Source organism: Callithrix jacchus, chromosome 16, assembly GCF_049354715.1.
Source record: "Callithrix jacchus isolate 240 chromosome 16, calJac240_pri, whole genome shotgun sequence".
NCBI classification, from domain to species: Eukaryota; Metazoa; Chordata; class Mammalia; order Primates; family Cebidae; genus Callithrix; species Callithrix jacchus.
The window spans coordinates 64,716,957-64,736,241 of record NC_133517.1 but is presented as its reverse complement, the minus strand read 5'-3'; the positions used below and the strand labels follow the sequence as shown (position 1 = coordinate 64,736,241).

At 37.3% G+C, this 19,285-nt stretch overlaps 1 protein-coding gene across 11 annotated transcripts in view; it reads right to left on the bottom strand.

The window, feature by feature from the left end:
• Positions 1-19,285, bottom strand: part of DNAAF11 (dynein axonemal assembly factor 11) — a 91,283-nt gene that overhangs the window by 69,175 nt on the left and 2,823 nt on the right. For 7 of the 11 annotated variants that reach the window (XM_078353162.1, XM_002759221.7, XM_017965589.4 and 4 more), the window contains 2 exons: positions 8,260-8,427; positions 4,075-4,152 (listed from right to left, as the gene is read on the bottom strand). Coding sequence is in view for 4 of the 11 variants with exons in the window: in XM_002759221.7 (XP_002759267.2) it covers positions 4,075-4,152; positions 8,260-8,427 (246 nt within the window). In the remaining 7 variants the exon portion in view is untranslated. Of the gene's footprint in view, positions 1-4,074; positions 4,153-8,259; positions 8,428-18,991; positions 19,278-19,285 lie in introns of those variants that run through there. The other 4 variants (XM_054246646.2, XM_035277648.3, XM_078353166.1 and 1 more) reach the window with 4 other exon arrangements.

Genomic DNA, 19,285 nt, shown 5'->3' with positions numbered 1-19,285 from the left:
TTCAGCTTTAGCAGATGGCAGTGGGGTGGGCAGAGCAGCTTGCCTGCCTCTGCTCCATGGCCCTGCACTCTAAAGTGAAGTCTGCCAGTCAGCATGTCCCACCCACTCACAGAGTGCACAGTGGCTCTGCCAGATAGGCTGAGGCTAGAGAGGCAAGCAGAACCTCACAGCTGCAGAGTAAGTCACACAAGCCACCTAATACACCGTGTCTTTTGTGATTACGATCAGACACCAAATGTTACCAGATATTTAGAGAAAAATAGCACAAGACAGAAGCCTGCAAAATGAAACAAAAAATCTCAGATGAAGAAGATAATTCAGGGGATAAAAAAAATTGACAAGAAAAAGCTCTAACAAGAATCTCCAAAGATATTTAGAAGATATCTCATCCATAAAATAAAAATACACACCACAGGAACGAAGCAATCAGAGCATAGAAGTAAGTTCAGAAGAATAAAAAGTATGGCCAAAATAAAGAGTTAATTGCAGATGGACTGAACTATAAAATGAACACAAATGATTATTTTGATTGAATGAGATGAAAACAAAATGATTATTTGGAATTTGAATCTGGTGAAATATTTTAAAATGTATAATAACAAGAAAAAAATGGATTTAAATAAAAGAACAATTTAAAAGGCACAAAAGAGCAGTATAATATTACTAAAATCCAATTGAAAGAAGTTCTTGGAGAGATTAAAAAATATAAAATAAAGATATTGGAAAAGATAATAGGTAGATAAATGGATGGATAGATAGAAGAACGAAGGGAGGAAGGAAAGAAAAAAGGGTAAAAATGTAATTATCGACAAATAATTCTCAATCTGGGAAAACTCCCCTTAAAAATTGGGAAATAAATTATTTTTAGATAGATGAAAATGAGAGTTTTTCACTAACATCTATGCTATAAGAAATAGTAAAGAGTGTCTTTCAGGCTGAAATAAAAAGACACTAAGGAGAAACTCAAATTTATTTGATAAAGTAAAAACAATTACAAAAGGTAACTGTATAGGTAAATATAAAAGACAATATAAATATATTTTTGTTTGTACCTATTTTCTTCTCCTAAATTATTTAAAAGATGACTTCAAAAAGAAATAATTATAAATCTGTATTAATGGGCATATAATATATAAATATGTGATATGTGACAGTAAGAGCATAAACAAAGGAAAGGAAACTAAACTATATAGGAGCAAAGTCTGTATACTATTGAAAGGAAGTTGGTATTAATTTGAACTAAATTGTTGTAAATTAAGATATTAATTGTAATTCCCAGGGAAACCACTAAGAAAATAACTCAAAAATATACAGTAAAAGAAAGAACATGGGAATTAAAATGGTACACATGAAAAATAACAAAAATGAAAACAGTAATCCAAAAACAGAATAAGGTAGACATAAGATGACATAAGATATATAGAAAACACATTGTGAATAACAGATACAAATTCTATCTTATTGTTAATTACATTAAGAGTAAATGGGTTAATCTCCTCAGTTAAAAGGCAGAGATTGACAAGATGGATTCAACATCAAAACATGATTCATCTAAATGCGGTTTAAAGAAAAGCACTTTCGATTCAAAGATAGAAATAGTTGGAAAGGCAAAGGATAGGAAAAGTTATACCATGCAAATGGTAACCAAAAAGAAAAAAAGAGATCTGGAGTGACTATATTAATACCAAACAAAAAGACTTTAAGGCAAACATTGTCATTATAGACAACTAAGAACATTTTATAATAATAATAACATCAATTCATCAAAAAGATAACACAATTATAAACATATAAGCACCTAAGAGCAGAGTTCCAAACTATATAAAGCAAAAACTGATGCTATTGAAGGGAGCTATAGACAATTCAAAACAATAATTGGAGACATCAATAACCTGCTTTGAATAATTGATAAAACAACTAGACAGAATATCAGCAAGAAAATGGAAGAGTAGAACAACATTAAGGCAAAGAAACAAACAAACAAAAGGCTAGACCTAACAGGCATATTTAGAACTTAAACCCAAGAATAGCAGAATGCACATTCTTCTCAAATGTACATGAACAGCCTCTAGGATAGATCAAATGTTGGGCCATAAAACATGTCTCAATAAGCTTAAAGTAGTCAAAAGAAAAGAAAATATTTATTTGACCTCAATGGAATGAAACTAGGTATCAAGTAAAATAAGAAAATGTGGGGAAATCACAAAGATGTGGAGATTAAACAATACTGCTATATAAGTAATGGGTTAAAGAAAAAAATCACAAAGGAAATCAGAAAATACTTTGAGATGAATTAAAACAAAAGCACAACATATCAAAACTTAGATGCAAAAAACTAGTGCTCAGAGGAAAATTCATAGAATTTTATTTATGCCTCCATGAAAAAGAATACCTCAAATCAATAACCTAATTTTCTGCCTTAAGAAACTAGAAAAAAGAAAAAAACGTAAAGAGAAAGAAATAATAAGCATTACAATGGAAGTAAACGAAATAGAGAATATAAAACAATAGGGAAAAATCAACAAAGTCAAAAATTGGTTCTTTGAAAAAATTGACCAAGTTGACAAACTGTTAGCTACACATTAATCAGAAAAAAAAAGAGAACACTCAAATTTAGCAAATCAGCAATGAAAGACGAGATTTTACTATTGACCTTAAAGAAAAAATGAAAAATATTATAAGGGAGTAATAAAAACAACTGTAATGGTAATAAATGAGATAACCTAAGTGAAGTAGATGAATTTTAGAAAGACATAACCTTCCAAAACTAAGTCAGGAAGAAACAGAACATCTGAATAGACCTACAACAAGTAGAGATTAAATTAATAATAAGCTTTCCCAAAGAAAAGTCCAGGACTAGATGGCTTTCCTGGTGTATTCCAACAAATATTTAAAGAAGAATTAACAAATCATTTACAAGCTTTCTGAAAAAAAATCAAATAAGAAGCACTTCTCAATTCATTCAATAAAGGCCCTTACTATCCAGATAATAAAACCAAATACAACTATAAGGAAAAAAAAAGCTATAGGCAAAATTAAGAACAATTGTGCCTCAGACGTCACCATCACAAAAGTTGAAAAGAAAACCCACATATTGAAAGAATATATCTGCAAATCAAATAATCCGATGAAACTCTAGCATCTAGAATATATACATAACTTTTACAACTTAGCAATAAGAAGACATATAACTAATTTAAATATGCACCAAAGTTTAGAATAAACATTTTTTCAAAGCAGATATTCAAATGACCAGCAAGTACATAAAAAATTCTCAACATTATTAGTCATTAAGTAAATGCAAATCAGAAACACAATAACATACCACGTCACACCTATTAGGATAGGATGGCTACTATAAAAATAAACAAAAATATCTTCCTATCTTAAAAAAATATTGTTTATAGAAAGTTTTAGTGAAGTTGTGTAGAAATGGGTACTCACAAGGATTATTAGTGTAAGCACAAATCAACACAATGAATATTTTAGGACACAATTCGGCAGCATCTTTCAAAATATACTGATTTCAGTGCAGGAATTCCATGTCTAAGTATCTGTCCTAGAAAAAACTGCGCACATGAACACAAAGTAAAATGTAGAAGGAGGCTCACTGTAGCTCTGCTTATTATAGCAAAATGCTGGAACTCACCCAAATGTCCATTTGCAGACAGATGGTTAGATAAATCAGTCTACAATGATTCTAGTATGTAGCCCCACGCCCCCTTTCCTGGATATCAAAAAAGCAAGGTAATTTTAGGGAAGAAACTAATTTTCAAAACAATACTCATAGTATGATACCATTAACAGGAAGCAAAATAAAACAAACCACCTTCTATATACCCAAGTGTTAATTCTGGCTACCTCTGAGGAGGCTAGGTTAGGAAGGGGTAAAGTAACTTCCATTTTTGAATTTACATATCACGGTTATTGCTTGAATTTTTATAAGAATAATAATTATATGTTGTATATAAAATATTAATTTTAAAAGCATACCTATTTTTATACAAGACTGTTAAATCTAACTTTAAATCTCAATTTTAATTCATAATAACATAACAGAAGAAACATTCTTACCTTCCAAGTTTTCTATTTTTTCAATGTTGTTTAAAGCTAAATTCAAATATTCAAGTTTCTTGAGTTTGCTAACATTTTCTGAAATATAAGATAATGTAATTAATTACAAGATAATCTTCAAAATAAACACAATTTAATGTAATCTATTGTTAAAATAATAAAGAAAATCTAAAGATTATTATGCTTATCAAAACTATGTTGCTTTTTCAAATCTATACCTGTACATCAGACACGGTGGCCGTCTAAGGAGGACCTATTTCTCCCTCCATCCTTCCTAACGAAACCCAGTTTTGCTCATGTCTCTACCTAGCCCTAACTCTAGCGGGGGTAGGTTTAACCAAACTGGGCCGGTGCGTGACAATCCAATCTCTCTGGCTAGTGGTGGCTCAGGAAGGTAGGTTTAAGCCAAACAGCCCATGGCAGTCTCTTGGCAACTGTGTAGTACAGGAGAGGACATGCAAACCAAGTGCTCCTAATCAGATAAAAGGGAAGGATCTATATTCCATGCTTGGGGGGTTCTTATCTCTTTTTCCTATGGGATATTAATAAGGAATTACTATCTCTATTGATTCTTATACTCAATCATAAGGGAAACAACAGCAGGACACATCTGGATAGCTGGTAGAGCAGAGAGAAGGAATCAACCAACCCTGATTGATTCTGGAGTCTGCCCTACCTCCAGACTTACAGCTGGGTAAGATAATCGATTTCCTTACTGTTCTACTACTTTCAGTTGGGTTTCTTTGACTTAAAGTCCAAATCGACCTGATACAGGGTTATCTTATTTAATAAATATGAAAGCCCATACAGGCAAAACCACAAGCATAAACAAGTCACAGAATTCCTGCAGAATGGGGCCCTTGAGAAATAGTGAATAATATCAAACATAGCTGAGTGCTTATGATATGTCACACAATGTGCTAAGCATTTTGCATATATTATCTTATCTAATCCTCGTAATAACCCTATGAGGTCAAAATGAGCGTCTCCTTTTTATAAATCAGAATACCAAGGTACAGAGAATTAATTTACTTGTCCAAGGTTAAGTGGGAGAGCCAGGAAATTGCACTCCAGAACCTGAAACTAAATCATTATAGTACACCTTAAAAGGACAGTTCTTTCTAAGATGACAGGAACGTAGAACTCTGCTAAGGACTGTGCACTGGGGCAGCCTCACTCAATTAGTGCCTCCTCTGCCCATTTCTCAGGGATATGATGAAGCTGAAAAACATGGTGATTTATAATCATCACCCTTATCACCTCTAAAAGTTAATCTAAAATTTACAAAACATCATATATTTGTTTCCATAGACATGAACATAACAGTTTACATCTCTGAGTTTCAATTTATGCATGATTTAAAAGGAGAATTTTGGGGGAAAAATTACAGAAGTTTGTCTCAGAATTTAAATTATTCCAAGTAATCCTAATGTTTGCAAAGGATCTCTAGAAACATCTGAGCATTCAATTGTCAACAGATTTGGAGGTTTCTGTGTGCCAAGAACTGGAGAGTCTAGTCTATATCCTGAACAAAAATACTTTATTATTACTAAAATGGCCAGCCCACAATAAAATACCTGCTTGAAATAGGACTCCCCTTTGTTACATGCATCACCCTCTAAATGCTAAAGGAGTCATATGATAGAAAATAAAGGCTTGCTCAGGGAGGGTTTCCTAAATCAACTCCTCAAAAACAACAGGGCCCACCTTGGAAAGAGAAAAGGGGGTGAAGCTCAGTAAGACAAAATAGAAGAGCCTCTTGGATAGTGGAAAGGGAGTCTGAGTTCCAGCCAAACCATTCTACAAACAGTTCCCATCAACTAAGCAGACCCACAAACTTGGAGTAGACCCTCTCCCTTCTCAGGTTTAAGAAGCTCTGTGGCTCTCAACTTGGCCTAGGCATGCAGCCCATTGTGAAGCTGTTGAAAGGGTTGATTCCAGCAGCCCACAGGTTCTGATTCAGTAGGTCTGGGCGGGGCACTGGACAAGACCCCACCTGGCGCCTGGGCTCCCTCTTAGGTCACCTCTAAGCAGCGCCTTCCTCAGCAGACCATCTGTGTCTTCTCATGGGCAACAGAGCTTTAGGAAAGGCAACTGCTTCGCAAATTTCCACCTCAATGGCACAAGAGCAAGTCTGAATCCTAGAGTAGTTTTACTTGCTAAATAAGTGCCTAAATGCCTATGGGTGGAGTAGCACTGAAAAATCCCATTATTGGGATTTAAAAGGGTGTTTAATTTAAGAATACTTTGGAAGCAAAAATTTAAGCTTTCTCGCAGCTCTGAAAAGGACTGAAATACCATGCTCCTAATTAGTAATTGTGATGGACCCAGCTGTGAAGATTAAAATTTTGGGAACTCTTTTAGATCTGTACAATTAGAACCGTTCTTTGATGCCCCCATGCATAAAAGCTGGTGGTTTTCTGTAATAGCCTTTTTAATTGAACAATGTGCCAGAGTTTCTAATTTCTGGTCAAGTTAAAGATGCCAAAAATAATTAACTGAAAAAATACAGAGAATTTTAGTAAATCTTTAAAAAATGATGCAAATCTAGGCTTTTTGCAAGCCTGAAGCCAGTTTTCAATTATCCACGAAACTACAGGCAACCACATCACCCGCATTTCTCAACCTCAGCAATACTAACATTTTGGGTTGGATCATTCTTTCTTGGGGGCGGGGGTGGCATCTTGTGCACTGTAGGACTGTTTGCAGTATTCCTGGCCTCTATACCCTAGATGCCCACGGCATCCCCTCCCCATCTTCCCATACACATACGACAACCAAAAATATCTCCAGACATTGCCAAATGCCCCCTGATGTGAACCCCAGCACATTTCCATGGGAAGTAAAATAAAATCCTATAAGCTGACCTCTGAGTTCTCGTGCCAGGACACACAGGGGTTGGCACTCTCTCTGCCTCATCAATCCTGACTCCATCTTTTTTCCTCCAATTCCATTGACTTCTCCCTTCTGCTCCTAGCTTCAGCTGGCTAGCCTGGAGCACACTGGGGCAAATGATCAAATTGATAACAGTAGCAGCACAGCAGCTATCCACTACTGAATACTTATGATTTAGCAAGTACCAAGCATATCATTTCATGTAATCTGTATGCCAATTTAGACATCAGGCATTATTAGCCATTTTACAGATGGCAAAACTAAGACTTGGGCAAAGTAACTGACTTGTGAAATTTCACACTGCAAATAGGTAGGTGGCAGAGGCAGTGTTCTGACACAGGTCTACCTCATGCCAGAGCCTGTGCTTTCTCTTTCTGGGTGCTGGGGATTGTCCTTCTGTTTCCATGTGGCAGGACCTCCATTAGAGCAACTGCACAGGCCTCCCTTCCCTCTGCCCTTTAATTCACCATTCTGTGGGAGAAGTCGCGTGTGGTGAGGGAAGGAAGGCCAAAGTATCCGAGAGGTTCATCAGGAGAAGAAACTCAGCATACCCAGTCCCACCCTCTTTCCTGATTTCTGGGATCTTCCTGCCAGCAGAGAGCACATGATCTCAACCTACTTCCTGACATAAAGCAAAGACCCACCTGGGTAGGAGAAACTTGTGGTTGTCCAATTCTGCATGTAACTGGGTGGGTAGGTTTATTCTAAAGGCAATATTAGCAAGCCCACTTGGCTGCAAGTCTAAGTCGCTTTTCTTTATCAGTTTTAATGCTGATGTTTTTATCTTCATTGACCTGATTCCTGCATATACCTCTAATTTTCATTCCTAATTGGAACCCCCTCAATACCCAACACAGAGCACAATGCCTTGCACATATATGGTCACAATAAATATACAATAAATCTGCAGTAACCTGACAGGGACTCCCTCAATTCTTATATAAATTAGTTTTGCAGTGTGATGTAAAACCGTGACAAATGCCTCCTCCCTTTCAAACTTAAAAAAAAAAAATCAGGTTTGATGTGTGCTCTGTCTTTTTAGATGATCAGGTCAAGTAATGTGTTCCTCACCTTTATCTGCTCTCCCAGCTCCTTGCTGGGAATTGTTTTCACTACACACAGAAATGTTCAGGGAAATGCCCCCCATACAATTGCTGAGAGATGGCTGTGTCTGATTTCCCATGCGATTCTTTTCCAGTGATTGTCTTCTTCTAAAAATAACACTACGCTTTCCAAAGTTCTCTCATTCACAAGTTAAGGAAACCATGAGAGTTAAGTACTGAAACTTACCAATTTTCCCAATAAGATTATTTTGAAGATAGAGAATTTTTAAATCCCGGCACCATTTATCAATGTGTTCTAGTCTTTCTATTTCTTGCTGATGCAAGGAGAGTTCCTCCAGGGAAAAAATGACACAGTCATTGTGTTCAGCATTCCGTCTAATAAGATCTTCTGTGACTGGAAGAAAATGTGTTACATATTACATTTATGTTCCCATTGTTCAATATAGGATTATTGTGCTATTAATGCATTTGGGCTTTTTTTTTTTTTTCAGTTAAATGTCAATTCTCCATGTCCAAGCAATTTTCAAAGTGAAAGAGAAAATGCTACCTCCTCCTGCAGTTTTTGTGATGCCATGATGTGAATCAGAGGAAGAAGAAGACATGATGATATTGTATTTGTCTTTGAATGTGTGGGGTCTACATATATTTTGCTGTATGGATGAAGATGGAGTTGAGAGTTAATGGCTATAAGAATGTTGATATGGAATCTTACAGTGGTACCATGTCAAAATAGATGAGATCCACTAACTAATCTGAGACAGAGTAACTTGCTACTGAGAGGCACAGTGGGGCTGGCAGAGGGTGGAAATATGAAAGCATCTTCCGCCATTCAAAGAAAGGTCATGGGTCATTCATTTAACCAATATTTATTAATATAACTATGTTTAAAACAAAGAAAATGAACACCTTACATCTTGTACTGCACTCTTTCCAAGCAAGCAGCCACCACATGTTTTGTTTCCTAGGAGAATGTTTTTTAAAGCTGCTCACAGGAGAAGGCATAATGGCAGCTCCCATCCCTTTGACAAGAGTGATGTGTAGCACTGGGCTTGCCTGCCACAGAATGTCAGCAGTATGTGATGAGAATGGCGCATGGAGACCGGACATAGTGCTGTCTATGGTCCACAGTCGGGGCCAACCACAAGATCATGAATTGTCTTCATAAAGATGGACTGAAACCAAAGAGCTAATGACAAGGAGGAACCACGCATTTCCCACTGCCACTAAAAATGTTATTTGTTGAACCCTCACATCTTAAGTAGGATGTGGAAATATTGTCTGTCTACACCAGGAGATAATAATTGTCATGTACAAGGTGCCAGGTACTATTCTAAATGCTGTGCATATATTAATGTGTGACTATCTGGAGTTATTATTTCCAACTGTCAGATGAGGAAGTAAAGCACAGAGAGTTTAAATAGCTTACCTGGGTCTTGGTGATAAGTGCTAGAGCTAGGTTTTAAATTCACAGTGCAGTGCCAGACCATCTGCTCTTAACCACTATGCTCCCCTGCCTCAAGAATGAGCAAATAACAGCCTCTGGAGATTTTAGGTTTCCTGAAGGTACAGACTCCTCTAGCTGAGACAGAGGTATTTACCGCAACTTCTGCTACCACTCCTCTATGTCACATCCCTAAAAGTGGAGTTTGCCTTTTTACTAAATGTAAAAACATGTACGAATTTGATCCTTCATGTGCAGTTAGCTAAACTCTCTGCTACTTCCAGTGGGAGGAGATACAAGTGCTTGTAATGACAGTTCTTTAGAAGAAGTACCAGAGTAACGTAGAGGTTGAGAGATAAAATACTATACATGGGGAAAGTCCTTGCTACTGTAAGCTTTGGCTCAACTAACAGGCAGTGATTGTCACAAACCAGTTCCTGGTGAGGGACAGACCAAAGCGCCCAGGAAGGAGGGTAACAGGACACCACCCCCAGCCTGACTCACTGGGACCCCTGCTGCCAGCCCCATTCAGCTGTCCCTGGAATTCCACTGCTGGTTTTAGGGAGCTCTATTCAAGGAAGAGTAAAACCAAATCTGTAAGAGAAGAGCATTAAAACTACTCTCCATCCTCCTTAACAAAGTTGGTTCTAACAGTTTAAATAAACTGATAATGAATAAACGGGTAAAGCCAGATGACACAGCAATGCTCCTATGTAAAGCAAAATGTATGATTTTCTCTAATTTATCTATAAGAATTCTCTCAGCAGGGACGCAACGTGGGTCAAAAGGTTTAGATGGCACAACCCTTGTTATCTGTACATTTAATAAAATGTGGAAATTATTCACCACTAGAAATAACACCCTCAATGACTAATGGTGTTATCTGTAACTTAAACTACACAAATCCACAGAGCAAGGGGGTGGATTGTTGGAGGTCTTGCTACTATTAGTACTGGAGTCCTTGGGGCCAGGAGGACGTGCCCATCAAGGGCCCATGTCTTCCTGTCTAGACCATGGCCCGTGGAGGGAACAATGGGACTCTCTGTCCAAGGGGCTCTAAGCCCTACTCCAAACCCTGCAATGGCAGCTTCTTCAGGTTCATTCTTGAAGACAGATCATGTCATCAGGTACACAAGCCAGTGCCTAGGGGTGTCCAAGGATCAGCTGTTTGTCAGGGATGTGGACGGCATGGATATGTAGGCTGGAGTGTCCATGCTCATACATGGGCATGAGGGGCCAGGATAGAGCCACAGATGGGAAGAAAAGGGAAGACGGAGCCAGAGGACAAGCTTTCCCCAAGCCACCATGCTCTGTCACAGAACTCCAGTATATGAAATGCAGCCTTCCGGGTTGTGGTGAAAGTATACTTGACAAGGGAGGAAGCTGTATTTGATTTAGCAGTTTGATTTATAACTTGATACATTGGCCTTTACTTAAACTCTTGCCCCAGATTCTGGTTGAAGGCTTAGTTTTGTATCCATATTGAAGATGTAACTTAACTTGAACTCCAAAGGAGCTGTCATCTATGCTTAAGTCAAATGTGTTCAGGGGACTTCTGAGAGCATGTTAGCATAACCTGGTCTCTGGCCTTACATTGCCGTGTGGGACTTTCTAATCCTCAAGGCTGCTCAGGCATCACAGGCACCTCCAGTCTACCTTCTGAAAGGCTTTTCCAAACTGTCCACTCTTTTTTTTTTTTTTTTGAGACAGAGTTTCACTCTTGTTACCCAGGCTAAAGTGGTGAAATGGTGCGATCTTGGCTCATGGCAACCTCCGCCTCCTGGATTCAAGCAATTCTGCCCCAGCCTCCCAAGTAGCTGGGACTACAGGCGCGTGCCACCATGTCCAGCTAATTTTTGTATTTTTAGTAGAGATGGGGTTTCACTATGTTGACCAGGATGGCCTCAATCTCTTGACCTCGTGATCCACCTGCCTCAGCCACCTAAAGTGCTGGGATTACAGGCATGAGCCACCGTGCCCAGCCCGAACTGTCCACTCTTAAAGATTTACAGGGTTGACAAAGTTTCTACTGGTACCAAATATCCTTGTAGTATTCGTTTGCTACACCTCTGAACATTCAAGAAACACTTTTTTTTTCCTTTGAGACAGTGTCTCACTCTGTCACCCATGATGGAATGCAGTGGCACGATTATGGTTCACTGCAGCTGAGGCTCACGGGATCCTCCCACCTCAGCCTCCTAATAGCTGGAACTATAGGCATGTGCCACCACACCCAGGTAATTTTTGCTTTCTTTTTTTTTTGGAAAGATAGGGTTTCACCACGCTGCCCAGGTTGGTCTTAGACTCCTGGACTCAAGTGATCGACCTACCTTGGCTTCCCCAAGTACTGGGATTACAGGTGTAAGCCAGTGTGACCAGCCAAGAAACTGTCTTCATCATGCTGTTATGTGTGTAAAATTTACCAGTTCATGCAATTGTCAAATCTTTTTTTTCAAAGGCACATAAATCTTAAAAAAGAATCATGTTGATTCATATCTTCTAACCATGAGAATTAAGATGAGAAAAATCCCTGTTAGTTTAAAGAGATAGAGTTCAGGGAAGTTCCCTTAACATGAGCAACTAAGCTATACACACACACACACACAAAGGAAAGAAGGGACACAACAGAGAAGGTTGCCTAGACGATTATATACAATTAGCAATGATTATATACAATTAGAATGCATTAAAAAAAATGGAGAATTGCAGAGGAGGACAGAACTGTAAAGATCTGGAATTTCCCAGCGGACCTTTTCTAAACTCTTCTATAACACTCAAACTGCTATGTGGCTTACCATCTTAAAGCACCCAGGAAATTGTTGTTACACAATGCTGTTTCGCCTGTAATGGCAAACATCAGAACAAAAACCAGAGTCCCAAGAAGAAATGTGCAAAGATGGCTATCTGATCCATGGAGATTATAGTGTTTCCATGCATTTGAACAGGAAAGCATTTTTGGTTTTATAACTAGTTTAGAGCAAACATTCGTTAAGTCCAAGGAGCATTATTTGCCCTTAGAAATTTCTACTCCAAATAATATAGCACTGCACTGATGTGAGATCATTCTAGAGATTTAAAAATGCTTTGGGAGGACATACAAGTGGCCAAGAAACACAAAAATAAGTTCCACATCACTAGTCATTAGAGAAATGCAAATTAAAACTACAATGAGATACTATTTCCCACCAGCCAGAACGACTATTATTATCAAAGTCATAAAATAATAGATGTTGGCAAGGATGCAGAGAAAAGGGAACACTTATACACTGTTGATGGGAATGTAAATTAGTTCAACCCCTATGGAAAACAGAATAGAGATTTCTCAAAGAATTATAAATAGTATGAACATTCAATCCAGCAATCTCACTACTGGGTATTTTCCCAAATGAAAATTAACCACTCCATCAATCAAAAAGACGCCTGTATTCCTGTGCTATTGCAGCACTATTCATAATATCAACGTCATGTGTTCAACCCAAGTTCCCATTAACAGCAGACTGGATAGAGAAAATCTGGCATATGTACACCATGGAATACTATGCAGACATAAAAAGAATAAAATCATGTCCTTTGCATGAACATGAATGTAGCTGGAGGCCATTATCATAAGTGAATTCGTGCACAAACAGAAAATCAAATACTGCATGTTCTCACTTATAAGTTCGAGCTAAACAGTGTGTACACAAGGACATAAAATGAAAACTATAGACATTGGGGACTCCAAAATGGGGGAAGAAGGGGAGGCAAGGGTTGAAAAACAACCGACTGGGTACTGTGTTCACTATTTGGGTGAGGGGTTTACTTGAAGATCAGATTCCAGCATCATCCAATATACCCATGTAACAAATCTGCACATGTACCCTCTGAATATAAAATTAAAAAGAAAAATAATACATAGTTTCAAATAGCTAGAAGGAAGATATTGAATGTTTCCAACACAAAGAAATGATAAATGTTTTAGATAATGGATATGATAATTACCCTGGTCTGATTACTCTATAGTGTACATATTGAAACATCACTATGTATGCCATAAATATGTACGATTATGTAGCAAGTAAAAATAAAATTAAATTATAAGTAAAAAGAAAGATACAAACTCTGCCCTTAAGGAGTTTTCAGTCCAGAATTAATGAGAGGCAGTGAAAAGAGTGTGCATGATGAATGATGAGCTTGAGAGAAGAGCTGGATACCATGAAACATGTAGGAGGACCCAACCCAGGTGCGGCTTCAGAAGGAGGGGATGTCGACAGAGATACAGAGCACAAATGAGAATTAACCAGAAAAAAAAGAAGACAATGGAGCAGAAGAAATGCATAGCACAAAGGCCAGGAAGCAAGTGTATCTTCATTCACTTTGCAGCAAGAATAAAGTGAATATACCTTCAGTAATGATGTCGTAGACACAACGGCAGACAGTCCTTGCTTTCATGGAGGCTGCCTGATAGTAGAGGCAGAAAAGAAGTACAATGTACCTACCACTGGGTGACATGTGGATGGTCTGGGATATCCAGAGCTTCTAATCTAGACTTGGGAGTATATGGAAAGCTTCCTGTCTTAGCTGAGACTGAGGATGAGTAAGATTATTCAAGAAAATAGGGCAGATAAAAGATAATCCCAAGAAGCAATCTCAGAAGAAGAGAGGCCATAGAGGATTCTGTAAATTATGTGACATTCATTATGGTTAGAGCAAAGTGTTGAAAAAACTGGGAAATATAAAAAAGCTAGGCAGCTTTGAGTCCATTGCAAAGAGCCCTGGAGAGCTAAGGACCTAGAATGAATTTGTACTATTATTTAGAACTGGAACATAACCTAAGCAATGGGGGGGCATGTAGTGTTGTCATGAAAAGATTATATCAAATCCTTGCTCCACCATTCTCTACCTGTTTATGACATATAGATTTGGACAAAACTATTCCTCTATTTTCAGTTTTCTCATCTGTAAACTGGAGATAATGTCAGCAATGATTTCTTAAAATTTTTCTGATGATTAAATAATTAAGTAAACCCCTTAACACAGTGCCTGGTATACAGTCATTGGACAATAAGCATCAGTTCCCCTTTTCCTATAAATAAGTAAGTAAATAAATAATAAGTGCTTTGGAGTAATTAGTATGTTATCATAAGACCATTTCAAAAGAAATAGTATTATAGTACCTATTATATGGTACAGAAGAAAAACATGCCAAGGTATAATATAAAACATGTGGCTTTCACTTCCTTATTTTAGGAAATTTCAAAAATGAAATTAGCAAAATACAAGACGCAGATGGGTGAGTGCTAGCCAATATCTGCATAACTGGAGAAATATGTACTTGATGAAGGATAATGACAGCTTCAACCACAGATATGTACTCCCCTCACTAAAAGAGGCTGTGGAGGAATCCAAAGGTTGAATCAAACTAGCTCAGTCCACCTAAGCTTCTTTCCAATTCCTTAATATGAATGGGTTATCCAAAATTTGAGGGTGTATCAGTCAAATGACATTGCAGGGAGCAGAGACAGAGGGCACAGGGAGGAGGTGTCTGTGATAGGCTGTTCTGTGTTTTCTTCCAAAGCTTTTCCTTACATTGTGTGAAGTTCTAACAACTCCCAAAGCCAATAATCTAGTGTTCATGCCTTCAGGTTTTACATCATGTTTTGTAAACAACTCTCTTTCTTTCCTGCTAGATATTAAAGTCAACCAATATGTATTTATTGCAGATTTTGTAGCATTTTCAGACATCTTGAAAGACCTATCAGATACGTACATGAAACTGAGATTTAACAGAAATGAAAGGGTTATAAATAGGTGATGGTCACCTCTTGTAGCATCTAAAACATTTTTTAACCCTTTTCAATGAAAACTTTTTAAAGCAGGATGTACACTGGCCTGTCTTTTCTTGCTGAGCCAGGCTCATCATGAGTGTCAGTAGCCATACTGTACCCTACTCCCGTAATATCTTTGGGGATTATTTGGTAGAGTACGCTACTGAAAAGCACCAAGTGCTCCAGGGCACTAAGAGAAGCACATAGAAAGTACGATGAGTGCACAAGATCAGTGCTACTGAGAAAAAGGAGGTCAGAAGAGGCTTTATGGAGGAGAGGCCCAAGTTGAATCTTGAAATGTCAGTAGATGTTTCTTAGATAAACCAGGAAAGGGCATCTCAGGCCATCGTGAATGACATGATGCACTTCTCAGGTCCCTCTTCAAAACTGAAGGATTAATTTCTCCAGCTGCTGGGAGCTCGGTTCAGACAGCCCTTGGCTGCCCACCTTCTTCGCCAGCTGCCTCAGCTGAAGAGATTGTTCAACCAAGGTCATGCCCTTTCCCTTTCCTGGGAAAGCCCACATTCAATGACTGGTTGATGTAGGGGCTGTAAAGGTCCAGTTCTTCACCCCAACTTGGGCAAGTCAGAAGGTCCATTCCAAGTTTAGATCTCCTAGTGGGTTTCCCAAGGTCTTTGTGAGACACATCACAGCCCAACTTCCCCCTCTGCCCAATCTTGATTTCTTTCCTACCCACCCCAACAGTGTTCCCTAATAAACCTCCTGCATGCTAATTCCCAGCTAGATTTCAGCTTCCTGAGGAGCCCAAGCTGGAAGAGTTGATGCCAGAAGTGGGTCATGAAAGCAGATGCCAGCTGAGGTAGGCTTCTGGAGTCAGATTACATACTGCCAGAGTCCAAGGACACCATTATTCCTGGTAGGCAGAACACAGATAGTGCCTGGCCCAAGGCAGATATGCAATTGTAAAGACTTTCCCTGGTGTTGAACAGAAACAGGATACAGTGGAAGGGAATTTACTAGTAAGTGTAACATGTCAGGTGTTAGAGAAACTGTAACTTGAAGGACAACTATATTGTATAAAGGCTGCTGCCAAACACAACTGATAAAGAAAGGCTGAGAGAGAAAGTGTGAAACCACAGGACTGCATTGGGAGCACTATGAAGAGGCTTTCATTTCCTAAAACCAGAGGACACAGAAAGCTGAGGGCTAGGATTGGTACTTCATCATAAGATTAGTGGCAACGTCAGGTTCTGGACATAATAAGAGTTGTAAAACAGGGTTTACCCTCTAGTCTAGAATAACTAAAAAACCTATACAAAACATACAAAAGTAACTTTTTTTTAACTTGGACCTAAGGACATAAAAAGGAAAATTAGAAAGCATTTTGAACTGAATTAAAAATTATACACACAAAAAAAGGACGTCAAAATTTGCGGGATACAGCTAAAACATTACTTAGAGGTAAATTTATAGCATTAAATACACATAGTAGGAAAAAAGAAAGGTCTCAAATATTGGCCTCCACTAGAAAAAGAATAAATTAAACCCAAAATAAGCAGAAGAAAGCAAATAATGAAGATTATAACAGAAATCAATGAAATGAAAAGCAGAGAAAAATCAATAAAAATTAAAGCTGGCTCTTCAGGAAAATAAAATTGGTAAACCTTTAGTCTGACTTAGCAAAAAAAAAAAAGAGAAGACACAAATTGCCAATATTAGGAGTAAGAGAGGTGACATCATATGTATTCTACAGATACTAAAATGATAAAAAAGAAATCATATAAGTAACTTCATGCTAATGAATTAAAGAACTTCAATTAAGTGGGTGAATCCCTTAAAAGACACTAACTCCCAAAACTCACTCGAGAATATATTGATAAGGTAAACAGCCCTGTATCGACTTGATATGTAGTTAAAAACCTTTCTTTCCACAAATAAAACTATGGCACAGATGTCTCCCATTGGTTAATTCTACCAAGAATCTAAGAGAAAATAATACCCATATACACAAACACTTGTAGAAAATTGAAGAGGAAATAATACTTCCCATTATATTCTATAAGGCCAGAATTACAACCAATCAAATACATTACAAGAAAAGAAAACTACAGACCCATGTACCTCATGGACACGTATTTAAAAATCCTAAGCGAAATATTTAGCAAATCAAATCCAACAATATAATAAAAAGATTATACTTTATAACTAAGGGGGGTTATCCAATGTATACAAGGTTGAGATAATGCTCAGAAATCCATGTAACATACAACATTAATAAACTAAAAAGGTGATAATGTCAGTAGATGCAAAATGGCAGTGGACAAAATCCAACATCCATTCCTGATTTTTAAAACACAACTCGGAAAACTAGAAATAAAAAGGAACTCCACTTCCAAAGGAGCATTCACAAAAGACCTATGATCAACATTATATTGAGTGGAGAAAGACTTTTCCCCTAAGAATCAGAAAAAGGCAAGGAAATCTGTTATCACCACTTCGACATTATACTGAAGGTTCTAGCAATAGGCAAAGGGGAAAAAAAAGACATCCAAGTGGTAGAGAAGAATTATTTCCATTTGCAGATGACTTGACTGCCTACAGAGAACATCAAATGGAATTCACATAAAAAGCTACTCAAATAAGAACGTTTGAAAAGATTGTAGAAAATAAGATCTATATGAAAAAATCAAGTATACTCCTATATATTAACCATTTACAATGGCATCAAAAATATGAAGTACTTAGAAATAAATCAGAAATATATGTGCAAAGTCCATCCACAGAAAACTTCAAAGATTCTGTAGACATATTTTCTAAGATCTAAATAAACAGAGATATATCCCTTGTTCTTGGGTGAGAAGATTCAATATTGTTAAGATGCTCATTCTCCCCAAATTGAGCTGCAGATTTAAAACAAAATCCCAGCAGACTTATTTTGTACAAATTGACAAGATACTACTGAAATTCATATAGAAATGCAAAGGATCTGAATGCCTAAAACATCTTTGAAAGAGAAAAAAAAAATTAGAGGAAAAACACTACTTGATTTCAAGACTACTTATTACAAAGCTTCAGTAATTAAGAGAGTGTGGAATTGACAACGAAGAAAGACAAGTAAATCAATGAATCAGAAAAGAGAGTCCAGAACACATATATATATACGTGCCACTGGTTTATCCAAAGGTTCAATTCAATGGAGAGAGCATAGTCCTCAACAAGTACTGCTGGTACTACTGGATTTCCACAAAAAACAACAACAACAACAACAACAACAAAACCACTTTATCTATATCTCACATCATATACAAAAACTAAGTCAAATGAATGAAAGAATAATGTAAAAGCAAAAATTATTAAATTTCTTGGAAAAAAAGAGAAAAAAATCTACGTAAACTTAGCAAAGATTTCTTGGATATGACACCAAAAGCAAGATCTATAAAATAATAAATTATATCTCAAAATTTAAAACTTATCTTTCATAAATAATTAAGAGAAAAAATATAAGCCATAGAAGGGGAGAAAATATTTGCAAATTACGTATCTGATGACTTATGTCCAGAAAATACAAAGGACTCTTAAAACTCAATGATAAGAAAACAAATAAATATATAAAATGGGCCAAATATCTGAAGACATTTCACTGAAGAAGATACATAGATGGCAACTGTGTCACAGTAATACAAAACACATTCAGTAATATAAAATTGAAAAATAAAGATGCTAGATCTTCTCTAAATCACAATACCTACCAGATTAAATGCACAGAGAGGAGTGAATTAATTTTCCCCTAGCCACTGTCCCCAGGGTTAATATTGTTCCTCCAGAGCAGACAGAACACTAAAAGTAGTGGTCTCTGACTTTATATGAGAATTTGCACCGTGACCTCTCTTTTTCCCACCAAACTTTCTCTTACTCCTAAGAGGCAATATAGCAAACACATACAAGAGTACGGGCTCTGCTTACCAACCTAGATATAACACTTACTGTGTGACACTGGGCACTCTGCTTAACCTCTCTGTGCTCCAGATTCCTCATGGAGATGA